Genomic DNA, 12,050 nt, shown 5'->3' on the forward strand with positions numbered 1-12,050 from the left:
TCATCCCCTATAGTTCTGCATGTACTAGTCTTAGAAGTAAGTACACAAGCTAAAACAACAGGAATTCCCCATGTGGCTTGTACCAAGAACAAAATCCTAAGCTTCCCTAGGTCTTGTAACTGAGCAAGGCTTGTGAGTGGAAATACAGTGCCCAATCACATTCTGCTTTAAAAGGTAAATACAGATGAGAAAAAAAAAAGTGTGCTTCTCACATTTGGAACTTTAAGCCTTAGAAATGAGGTTACCTCAAAGGGTGGATCATTGTCATTCAGAATTGAGGTCCTTAACAAAACGACAAGGAGTGGTGACTAATTTGCCCACTGCTTTCCTCTGGCAATAAGGCTCCCTTGGACTTGAGATTCCAAGATTTCGGTGACATCAGCCTAATGTTGGCAAAGGCACTGCCACACTTCCAAGCTTGCACTGTGATAATTCCCACACTTCTTTCTCCCATCATTCCTGGTTAAGAACTTGACATGTGAAGTCCAGGCATGAGACTCCAGTGGTAACAACTAGAATACCTTCTAATGCTCAGAAAGGCAATGGTGATACAACCTAGTTGTTCCTAAATTAACCATCAGATGCCACCTATGAAAGCCACTGGGGAACATTGGAAACTCCAGTGCCCAGACAAATTGTTGACCCATAAATTACCAACTGAAATGGAATTTTAAAGGATGAAACTTGAGCATCAATATTTGCTTACTTCTCCAATAAATTCAAACGTATTATTTCCGTCTGTGGATTTTTCACTGGGGATTTTAATCTAAAGGGACCAGACAACCCCACTAAGGAACTTTTCATATGGCCAAGGTTCTAGCAGTGCTTTTAGTATAGTGAATTACAAAATTCTGTTCCCAGGACAATGGAGACCCAATTTAATAACATCAAAAGATAAGAAGAAAATTTAAGTTACTTCATAATTAGTGAACTTTATAACTTCTTACCTTATCTATTTTTACATAGGTATTTTGTTAAGGGAAATAGATTTTCATTCATTCTGAACTTTGTCTAACCATTGTCCCGCTCTAATTCTAGAATATTTCCAATTCTTCATCAAACAATCCTGTACCCTGTTAGCAGTCAATCCCAGTTCCCCATTTGCCTCACTCTTTGGTAACCATTAACATTTTTGTCTATGAATCTGACTATCCTTAATGCTTTATATGGACACTATAGCAGGCAATGCTTTGTGCCAGGCTGCTCTCACAAAACAAAACGTTTTCAGGCTCCATCTAGTTTTGCTACATATTGTTACTTTATTCCTTTATATTATTAAGTAATATTATATATGTATCTTACCATGTATTCTTTTTTCATTCACCAGTTGATAAACATTTGGATTGTTCCTACTCGTGAGGCCATTTTATGTCATTCTCCTATGGGCATACTTATTTTGTATGTATTTTTGTATTTTGTATGACATACATATTTTTGTATGACTATGTTTTCATTCTTTTGGACATAATATCCCTAGAAGCAGCAGTATTGTTGGGTCATACAGTAAGCCTGTATGTAGCTTTAAGACAGTTTCTCATTATGTGGTGACAACTGACCTCAAACTCACAGCCCTACTTCAGACTCTCAAGTGTTGGGATTACAAGTATGGACCACTGTGCCCAACCTTGTATTTAGTTTTTTGAAAAATCATCAAACTGGTTTTCCACAGTGGCTATGCTACTTCACATCTCTGCCAGAAGTCTCCAATTAGCCTATAGCCTCTTACTTTAGATAGTAATCATTTCTTATATTTGCTAGTATAAGCTTTGCCCTAATCTACTAGAAAATAAATTTATCAGAAGTCAGTGCTAATTGTTTTGCAATTGTCTTTGAGAAAAAGCATGCTAGGCAATATATTTTTTCTTTCTTTTTATTTGTTTTTATTAGATTTATTCTTCAGCAATTTCATTAATGTTGTGTTAGTTGGTGTTACTATTGCTGTGCTGAAACATCATGATCAAAGCAGCTAGGAAAGGGAAGGTTCAACTGGCAAATACTTCTGTCAAAGGAACTCCTGACTGGATATCAAACAGGGCAGGAAACGTGGAGGCAGGAACTGATGCAGTGGCCGTAAAGGAATGCTGCTTACTGGCTTGCTCAGCCTGCTGTCATATAGAAACCAGGACCACCATCCCAGGGATGGCCCCATTCACATGATCTGGGCCCTCCCCCATAAGTCACTAATTAAGAAAATGCCTTGCAGCCTGGTTTTATGCAGGCATTTTTAAATTAAGTTCCCCCTTTCAGATAACTCTAGCTTGTGTCAAATTGACATAAAACTAGCCAGCAACACATGTATATAATGCTATCTAGTTACTCTCTCCCCTCCGCCCATTCTCTCCTATCGTCCAACCCTATCAACACTATTCTTCCTTATAGTTGCCTTTCTCACATTTGCCTTTTCCCCATCATCTCTCCCATCCCACTACCTCATCCCTGCTAACCCTCTCTTCTTTCACATAACTTATGTTCTACTATCCATCTTCCCTTAAGCATGCCTCGCCCGATGGTTCCTTTCTTGTTTCTTGGTTTCTACAGGTTCTCCAAATTAAACACATAAATCTAAGCATCAAAGCCAGCACACCATATGATCGAGAACATGCAGCGTTTGTCTTTCTGTGTCTGGATCACCTCACTCATCTTTTCCCAGCGCCAAGCACGTACCTGAAAATTTCATGCTCTGATTTTTCTTTACAGCTGAATAAGTTTCCATGGTGTATACAGACCAGATTATCATTATCCATCCGTCAGTTAATAGACACATAAGCTGACTTCATTTTAAAATACATTTTTTAAAAAATAATAAAAGTATAGTAATTCTAGTATTTTCTCAGTATGTTCTTCTGCAAGGCCATAAGTTATGTGTGTTTAAAGTATGTTTTTATTTTCATCTTCCCAATGATTAGTATTTTGGGATGCTGTATATACCTTGATAGATCCCCTCTCTGACAGAAAAAAAAAAAGAATACCAAGGAAATAATGCCCTCACCTTCTCAACCAAGAAGTGTGCTAGTTGGGAATCTTTAATATCCCTCAAAATCTCATGTGTTAGAGGCTTTATTCACATAGGGAGGTCATAGGATCTTTAAGAAGTTGGGCCTGCCCACTGAGGTATTGATAGTGTGGCAGAAGCCAGAAGCCTTGAGCCAGACCAATGGCTCATTGTAATGAAGACTTGTAAGTAAAGATGTATGGGCTAGCTGATGGCTCTTCAAGCTGATGAGGGAGAGGGACTTAATCAGGGGAGGGGGAGGGAAATGGGAGGTGGTGGCGGGGAGGAGGCAGAAATCCTCAATAAATAAATAAATTTTAAAAAAAAGATGTATGGGCTAGAGGATATACTGTGTGACTCGCTGTGACACAGTACAGCTCCCATAATGAGGTTTTTATATATTTATATTATTTTATATTATTTTGAGGGGGAAGGTTGCAAGGGCAGAGGGAAGATACAAAGGGATGGGGAGATGAGTGGGTTTGGGGTACATGAAGTGAAATCCACAAAGAATGAATAAAAAGAAAAAAATATGGGGCATGGTGGGAGATCTTTAGGTCACCAGGAGCTTGTCATTAAAGAACAGAGACTTTGGCCCATTACCTCTCTCTTTCCTTTGCTTCTTAGCAATGAGGTGAGCAGATTTGCTTTGCCACATATGCCCTTCAGCCCCTAATACGCCACCTCTCCACAGACACAAGGGAATGGGCCCAATTAGTCATGGTTTGACTTCCAAAAGGTTAAGCCAAAATAATTTTTCCTCTTTGCAATTTTTATCTTGGGTATTTTACCGTAGAAACAGAAAGATGACTAACACACAGTCCTTTTCACAGAATTGATAGGTTAAAAACCTGAAATCTAGAACAAAAAAAAAATACTTGGAAACTTTAAACTCTGTCCACGATGATTAAATGTAATAATATGAAAGCCATGACTAAATAAATCAGACAAATGCCATGGAGAAGAAAAGTCAAGAGGTGATTCCGCCTGAGTGCTGAAAATTAGAGTAAACTGACTTTGGCTGCAATTACTAAAAGAACTAAACAATGAAAGAATTCTGTGAAACCAAAATCAAGTTACGGAAAACTGAATGACTCCTGTGAGCAGCACAGCCCTTGGTCTCCCAGTGTGGTCCCGAAAAAACCTGTCAGTGCAGCCTGTGTGCAGTTCATTTTATCTCCCAGACCCGATAGAAGAACTTTCCTAAAATACAACCAAGTTCAGTGATTGGCATTCAAGGCCCATGGAAATTCAGCTGGTGCCTTCAATGGATGTCAACTTTACAAACATTTTAGTGACCCAGAAATCTGCTTTTCAAATTTCACTATATTTGAATTTAAAAATAATGATTTTTTAAAAAATTAAAGTTAAGGAGAGATTTTTTTAGGCTCTGCTTTTCAATTCTAAACAAATCCCTAAGATTTTACAGCTGCATCTTCTCAATTTTATAAAGAAAACCACAAAGAAAATCTAGTATAAGTGTGAATTACTTACATTCAGTATTTTCTACTAGAAAATGCCATACTTACTGTTAACCAGTACCATTACGGTTTAAAGCCTTTTTACTAATAGCCTACTCTATGCTTTCAATCTCAGCATCTGTAGTTTCATTATTATTTGGCAGCTCCATAGATTTAAAACCAAAATGTCTACCAGAGCTTTTCAGATCCATTCCTTGTCATCGTATTATCTATGAGCAGTTTACTTGCAGACTTATTTGCAGCATTTTAATCGACCAATATTCCTCAAAGATAGAATACTTACTGAAACAGAACTTCAACTCTCTTACGTAGAGAAATCAGTGAATATCTCCAGCTCCAAACAGTAGGTCATTTGGGGAAATGGCATGCACACTTCAGAAAAAGCAGAGCTTCGGGTGAGGAGTCTCCAGCAGGATGGACACGGAGCGCATCCCTGTAGATGGAACTGCACAGCGTAGAGCTGCTCGGTAGCAGGCACCTACTGCTCAGTAAACCCAGTGTCCCTGGCACTGAGCACAGGCAGAGCAAGAATTTCAGGCTTCATTTTCTTTCAAAAAGTAAAATACTAAATCAGAATTTCAACCAGCCAGTCCATCCTGACTAGACTGGCTTTGGGTAGGAGCTGGACCACTTGATTGTCCTACTGATTGGTAAGACAGCTTGGACTCACACAATTTGAATTCTGCACTCTTCCTTTCTCACCTGGTTTTCCTGAAATGAGTATTGCCAACAGCTCAATAAAGCTCCTGCTCAGATTCCCGAGGCCAGTTCCACAACATCTCTATGAATTTCTGGTAATTCTCCCTCATATGCTTCTTCACACATTTGATACATTCTTTTTCAATGGATTCTCAGAAATACAGAGAGAAAGCATTTGCTTGGAACCTCGTTTTAATGCAAATCGTAAAAATATAGCAACATTTCCCAGTTAGCCAGAACTCAGACTTCAAAAGTTGAGACTATAGAGAGCATAACAGAAAACCATCTCCCAACCGTGAGGGTAAAGCTAACTCTATACCACACACACTTCATATGCCAGATCCCCTCACATGGCACACCTAGTGCCCGTGGACCTTCATTACATGGTTTCACAGTACAAATAGACATGATAACAGGATGAATTTCAGGCTTAACAATGGCCATGATTTCCTACACCAACAGTCAATGCTTCATAAGGTGATTATCACAATTGACATAAAAGTTGCAGTCACAGCAAACATTTATGGAATGCTTATTCTGTATCAAGCACTATTCTCAGAGCTTTGCATGTATTAGCTCACTTAATCTTCACAATGACCCTGTGATAATCTCCTTTAACCAATATCCTCAGTTAACTAACAGGGTTTAAATAAATCTGATTAAGATTTTACAGACTGTATAAAGTGGTAGTGAATATAGAACCTGTGTGTCTGGGATCAAAACTGAAGTTGCCAGTCTCTACCTAACATCAGCGAGTTGCTTTCTGGTAGTTTCCATTGGTTGTCAAGAGGACCCCCAAGATAAAGAATTGCATATTTTTTAATAAATAATGCCATTCTAATGGAATGTATGGGACCTCTACAGAGCTTCTGTGAAAGCATGGGTGTCACCAGCTAAAGTGAAGCTACCTAGTGGAGGCTGGCCTCCCCAGCAGTCCTGGGCAGTCACAGCATAGCTCACCATGGTGATTCCTGATCCCCATGCAGTCATTCTAAAGACCCCAAAACTTTTCATCAGAAAAGTTTTATTTAAGGTAACTTAGATCTTAATGCAAATTAGAAAAAAATTCACAAATAGGTCTAAGTCATGTGCCAGCAAAGGAAGCATTCTTGCCTTGTTTTAAAAGAATTAGAAGTCAAAATTAATTTTCAACTTTTGTAGAAGGATGATTAGTTTGGTAAACTTTCATATGCAGCTCTTCCTTAAACAGAAAGTGGTAAGCCATTAGTAAATCAGCTTACAAGGTTGCAAGCAGCATTGTACATATGTATATAGTATATATATGTGGATTTATATGACTATATACAGTCAGAAATTTATTAAATACAGTGAGGATCATAGTTGTGAGATTTTCATTTTATGTACGTGTACATATAGAAAACATACATAAATCGTATATATGGGGAAGTTATGTAAAAACATCTTCTTCCCAGGGATCACTTCTTAAAACTTTGAAAGCCATAGGTGAACTGATTGAGAATAAAGACTTTGAGACATAATTGTTTGGTGGCAATTAGGGCTGTACAATAGCAAGGTGACCTTTATACTGTTCTTTTACTTCTCTGTGCCTCAGTTTCCACATCTACAAAATGGTGACAATAAGAGCACCTTCTTGTGCAAGACAGTAGCTGTCACATGACCCTCAAGAACACTCAATGACTATGATGTTGTCACTTCCCCTTTTCCATCCCACTACTAACCTAAATGAGGACCTTGTAAAGCAACAACACTGAGTGCAGTCATTCCTTTCTATCATCATGGTATTATGATGCCAAATATTTATTCATCAAATCTTTAAGAATCATATGTTCTGTTCTTCACTGCTGCCTGACCCAAATAGAAAGGCTAAATACATACCTGCTCCTAAATCACTGCTACACGTGTGCTCATCATCACCCAAACCCTGGGAAGCACAGATAAGGAAGTGGAAGATCTCTCAGCTGGCACCACCATCTCTTGTTTATCCCTTGTAGAAGGAATATTACAATCTCACCACACTTGGCCTCGACCTGTGTGCTTATGCAAGCCTCACAACATATGAGACCATTTCAGCTGACAGTGTTTCCTCATTTGGCTTACATTCCACAGTAATCGTTCCTTCTGGAGAGAAGGAAGTCAGACTGACTGCACATACAGGATCCTTTTCAGAACCCAAGTCTACCATAACGCGCCCAAAGTCATTTAGTCTGGTGTGTTTTTATGGTTGGAGTATTTCCTTCCTCAATTTTTCTTGCTTTATTACCATACACACTGATTTGGTCTTTCAATTTTTTCAGCATTTAGGATGGAAGCCATATGTCAAAGTCATTTATTTGTATTTTCTTTTTGTGATGCTGAGAATCTATTTCAGGGCCTCACACATATTAGTCAAGACTCTATCACTGAGAGCCAGCCCTAAAACCATTTTTTTCAAGTGTGTCTTTGTACAAGTTTAATTTGGTGATTTTTTTTCTTGATCATGTTAAGGAATGTTATCTTTTTATTGACAATAAAAACATTTTCATACAATATATTCAGATCACAGTCTCCCCTTCCCTCAACTCCTTCCAGATCCTCCCCACCATCCAATTCCATGCCTCTTTTCTGTCTCTCTTCAGGAAACAAACAGGAAATAAAAAAATAAATTAACAAGAACAAAATTTTAAAAAATAAAACATGAGAAACACATACATACACTCCCCGCTCAAAAAAAAAAAAACACCCACAACATTGGAAACATAATTTACAGGCAAAAGATTGACAAGCAGGAAAATACCCAAACAAAGCAATATGAGATGAAAAAAATCCCCAAAAAGCCATTGAGTTAGTTTGGGGCTGGACAGGGAGCTTCTTTTGAGTATGGTTTGTGTACTCAGTTTTCCCTTGCAAACAGTTGTGAATTGGAGATCGTTTCCTGGTTACTGTTGGGAGCTTGTATCCACTTTTCCCTCTCAGCGTTGGGACCTCATCCGGCCTTGACCTGTGCAGGCCCTGCCCATGCTGTCCTAATCCCTCTGAGTTCATATGTGTGTCAGTCCTGTGGTGAGAGGAAGACACTGTTTCCTTGGCTTCCTCCATCCCCTCAGGCTCTTACAACCTTTCTGCCTCCCCTTATGCATAGCTCTCTGAGCCCTGAGGGTAAGGATTTAGTGAAGGTATCCATATTATAACTGAATATTCCAAAGTCTCCCACTCTGCACTTTTTCTGTATTAGTTCCTATCTGCTGAGGGGGGAGGGGGGAGCTTCTCTGATGATGGCTGAGTGAGATGCTGATCTCCAGGTATAGCAGAATAGCATTAGGAGTTATTTTATAACTATGCTCCTTTAGTGGAGCAATAGTATATAATTTTCTCCTAGGTCTATAATCTTTTGTTCTCAGGTTCTTGACCGTTCATGCCACCCATACAGTATAAAACATGGGTTCCATCTCATGGAGTGGGCCTTGGATCTAAGCACATAGTAGTTGGCTACTTCCACGATATTTGTACCATTATTATGGTGTAAGTCATGTAGGTATTGTGCAGGTAAGTCACTATTGTAGATTGAAGCATTTGCAGCTGGATCTCTTCTGGTAGAGTGCAGAGTACCTTCTAGTACCATCAACCTGGTCAGTAGGGTGAAAGAACTAGTTAGGCCCTGGCTCAATGTCCCCATGTTCAATGAGATATGTGTTATCTTCAACAATAGGGCCTAACAATCAGTTTAGGGAGAGCAGCCCACACGGTGTTATTTTTGCCTTGTTTTGCCTTCTTATTCCCCTTATTGTTTGTTTACTGCCACCCTAAATCAAAAGGAAGTTATCTATTGGTGGAAATTACTGTAGCCAAGGAGAAAGACTTCCCCTTCAAGTTGCTACCCCCCCCCCCGGCCCCATGAAAGATAGCTCAATCTTGTACCTGTGACAAGCGTTAGGCTGTTGGAAACAGACGGTTTTCAAGATATGGTATGCTGGGGAGTCTCTATTTCTCAGAAGAAAACCACCCTTCCCTTCTAAGACTTCTTTCCCCACTCTCTTCCCTTCTCACTTTAGATCCTCTTTTCGCTTCTCCCTAAGCCCCAACCCCCAAGCAGACTTTGGGAAAACATGTACAGTTTCCTTTGGGATTTGTTTTTGCTGTGTTATGAGTCCAGCACAGAAAAGCGTCTCTGGAAATTAATCCTACGATGTAGCAGCTGCTTGCTGTGCTCCCTCTGTGGGCTGTCTGGGAGATCATCTTCCTCCAAGGGGAGAGCCAGTGGAAGAAGCTCACTTAAACTGTGCAGTCCTTCTGACCTGCAAATCAATCCCGGTAGTGTTGATGGGACGCAATGCAAGCAGCATTCTTTTTCCACCATTGGAGCCTTGGATACAAGAGCAAACTTTATCAACTTTTTAAAAACAATATCAATGCAAATATAAAAAAAATTAATACAGCCCTCCTGGAAGTTTCTGAATTAATTTAATAGAAACCTCACTATAACGTTTTGATTTTTATTGTGATTGTATTCTCTGGATATTTAAGCACAAGTATCATATAGATATACAGTTTTGCATGGAGATTTTAAATAGTTTTCCTATGCCCCGTTTTCATGAAGCGTTGTTCTAAGAAGTGTTTCTGAGATGAAAATGGCATCCTCAATGGGGCTCCTCGCGTGTCCACCAGGAGCTGGTGCTCACCTCTGCTGGAACAGGCCCATGAACACAACTAGGAAAAAGCCCCATCTTCGGGTCTCATACATAAGTTCATCTGCAGTTGTGCTTCTCAAACTGGAATACGCATTGCAAGTACATAAGGAACGTTTGTTTGTTTGTTCTTTGTTTACCAAGACAGGATTTCTCTGTAGCTTTGAAGCTGTCCCGGAACTAGCTCTTGTAGACCAGGCTGGCCTCGAACTCACAGAGATCTGCCTGCCTCTGCCTCCCAAATGCTGGGATTAAAGGTGTGCACCACCACTGCCAGGCCCTACATAAGGAATGTTTTAAAAATAGATCCCTACATTGTACCCCAAAAGAAATTCAAGTCTCTAGAAATAAGCAAAGAACTATTTTAAAACCATCTCTGTTGGTTCCAGTGTGGAAGACTGGAGGTTCCCAGGTGACTGATTTCGGAAAGCTGAATTGAGAAGATGTCTAAACTTGTCATTTCCACCCCTACCCCTGAATTTTTTTTTCAGAAAACAAAAGGCAATCTGTAGTCAGTACTGAATGAAATATGCATGTAAAAATGCTAATGCGATATAATATAAAATACTATGTAAAGAGTAACAACAACTAAAATGAAGCTGTAACTAGAAATGGAAATCCTCAGCTTTTGTTTGTGTTTTTTTTTTTTTTACTTTTGCTTTAAATCCCATGTGCATATACAATGTGTCTTGGGGATATCCTTCCCCAACCCATCCTTACTACTAGCTTCCCCTGCCCTGCTTCAATTGAACATCCATCTCTCTCCCCCATGTCTATATCTTGAAATCCTCACTTTTAAATGAAGACTTTGGGGCCTGAGAAGATGCCCAAGTGGCTAAAGTGTGAGGTATGAAAAACCAAGTTTGAATCCCCAACACCCACATGAAAGTCAGCCATGTGGTACATATCTCTAACCCTGGTACTAGGGAAGCAGACAAGAGAATTCCTGGGTCTTGCTGGCCAGTCAGTCTGCCTAAAAGGCAAACTCCAAATTCAGTGAGAGACCCTGTCTAAAACATGAAATAATAGCCAGAGAGAAAATCAAATGTCAACCTTTGGCCTACACACACATACACACACACACACACACACACACACGCACACACGCATGCACACACGCACGCGTGCAACTGAACGCGTTCACATATACATGTATATACATATGCACACACACAGGTGCTACTGAACATGTACATGTACACGTGTACATACATGCATACACACACACACACACAACACCTCCAAAGAAGAAATGCGTATGATATTTCAAGATCTTTGAGTACAATAGTGTTAATGCTAAAGTTTCTTCAGAATGTGAGACATCTTCCTTTGTACAGGTGGGAATTAATCTGGGGACAAAGATTGAACTTTTAGCTATTGCAACATTCTTTTTAAGGACAATTTCAAAGAAAATACCACCTTTAGGCTTACTCACTCCTTAGGACCTTTCCCCTCTCTGTTCTTTATCTGACTTCTAGTCCTAGGCATGCTTCCCAAATGAACTACTGTCCCCAAATCCCTTTCTCGAGCGCTATCTTAAACAGGCCCTAAGGAAGAATGCTGGAAATGAATGCCCAACTGTTTGACTTCAGAATTGATGACTGACAGCAGCCAGCAATAGATGCAGAGATGATGAGCCAGGAAAACAGCTTTCCCAAATGTTAGCATCGCCTCCTAGATAGGGAATAGGCTGGCTTTATCCCCGCAGTTCCTTCTTTATACACTTCATATGTATGTTTCATGGGAACATGACATGACCCTCCTAATTCCCTGCATGGCTTTTCTCCTTATTCTACAGGGTCTCCTGGGCAGCCTCAATTCACCAAGTGCCGTTCGCCTGAACTGGAGACATTTTCATGCTACTGGACAGTAGGAAACTATCAAGACTTAAAGACCCCGGGATCGGTCCAGGTGTTCTATGCTAGAAGGTGAAGGCTTCATGCCCTTCTGACTTTTCTCCATTATTTTGTCAGTGTGGATCGGATTCTCATAGGAGTGGGGTGATTCAGATTATGAGTGAGAGGTTGTGGGCATGCCTGTGCGCATGTGTAATAAGGCTTGAGCAATACTGGAGCTGAGGACATCTCAGGGACCTCTCTTCTGCAGCGTGTTAACTCAGCGAAGGAAATGAAGTGAGAGAAACTGCATACGTATATGAGGGACGTCTGTGTATATGAGGGGCGTCTGTGTATATGAGGGACATCAGTGTATATGAGAGACGTCTGTGTATATGAG

At 40.0% G+C, this 12,050-nt stretch overlaps 1 protein-coding gene across 1 annotated transcript in view; it reads left to right on the top strand.

Annotated features, from left to right (window-relative positions):
• Positions 1–12,050, top strand: part of Ghr (growth hormone receptor) — a 258,732-nt gene that overhangs the window by 219,461 nt on the left and 27,221 nt on the right. Inside the window, exon 6 of the mRNA XM_005369809.2 lies at positions 11,614–11,743. Coding sequence (XP_005369866.1) covers positions 11,614–11,743 — 130 coding nt within the window. The remainder of the gene's footprint in view (positions 1–11,613; positions 11,744–12,050) is intronic.

The sequence above is a fragment of the Microtus ochrogaster genome, unplaced genomic scaffold (assembly GCF_000317375.1).
Source record: "Microtus ochrogaster isolate Prairie Vole_2 unplaced genomic scaffold, MicOch1.0 UNK61, whole genome shotgun sequence".
In the NCBI taxonomy this organism is placed as follows: Eukaryota; Metazoa; Chordata; class Mammalia; order Rodentia; family Cricetidae; genus Microtus; species Microtus ochrogaster.